This window comes from Penaeus monodon, chromosome 27 (assembly GCF_015228065.2).
Source record: "Penaeus monodon isolate SGIC_2016 chromosome 27, NSTDA_Pmon_1, whole genome shotgun sequence".
Classification (NCBI taxonomy): Eukaryota; Metazoa; Arthropoda; class Malacostraca; order Decapoda; family Penaeidae; genus Penaeus; species Penaeus monodon.
In genome coordinates, this window is record NC_051412.1 from 26,684,848 (window position 1) to 26,685,450 (window position 603).

A 603-nucleotide genomic window follows, 5' to 3' on the forward strand; every position below is an offset into this window, starting at 1 on the left:
CGCAACGAGAACACGAACATGGTCATGACGGAGAACATGAACGATAACATGGCAGGACGAGGCATCGACGTCCATAACGCTTCGGAATTCGACAGGTTCTCCTCGAAAGATGTCCCTCGAGATGAACCTCCTCCTCAAGGAACATCCAAGCGAGAGGAAGTCTTCGCTCGACCTCTAGACGTCAACAGGACATCAATATCTACGCTAGCATCTCAGCCAATGGATATCTCACCCTCGCCTGCCCGAAGGTCGTCCTCAAAAACCTCACCCTCGAGCAGGAAACCTCGGCAGAGATGTCCTTGTAAGACAAAGAGAAGAAAACTGGACTGGATTTTCAAATCGCTCTCGAAAATGTTACGGTGATTTTAATCCACGAAAAAGTGAGAAAATAATTGTATTTAATCTGAATTATATTATATTTGTATAAATTGTATAAATAATGATATTTCTATTTGCTTAAGTAATATTTGCACTCCCTCGCGATACATAGTCTTAATATTTGAAAGTAAATTGTGTCTTTCAAATATAATCATCCCACGTATAACTATAATTACAAGAATTGATTAAATACTTAAGACCGAATGGAAGATATATTATTATTGG

The 603-nt window shown here is 39.5% G+C and overlaps 1 protein-coding gene across 1 annotated transcript in view; it reads left to right on the plus strand.

Annotated features, from left to right (window-relative positions):
• Positions 1-475, plus strand: part of LOC119590379 (putative uncharacterized protein DDB_G0286901) — a gene marked incomplete in the record, with an annotated part of 727 nt that extends 252 nt beyond the window's left edge. The window contains 1 exon segment of the mRNA XM_037939049.1: positions 1-475. Coding sequence (XP_037794977.1) covers positions 1-363 — 363 coding nt within the window.
• Positions 476-603: the final 128 nt, after the last annotated feature.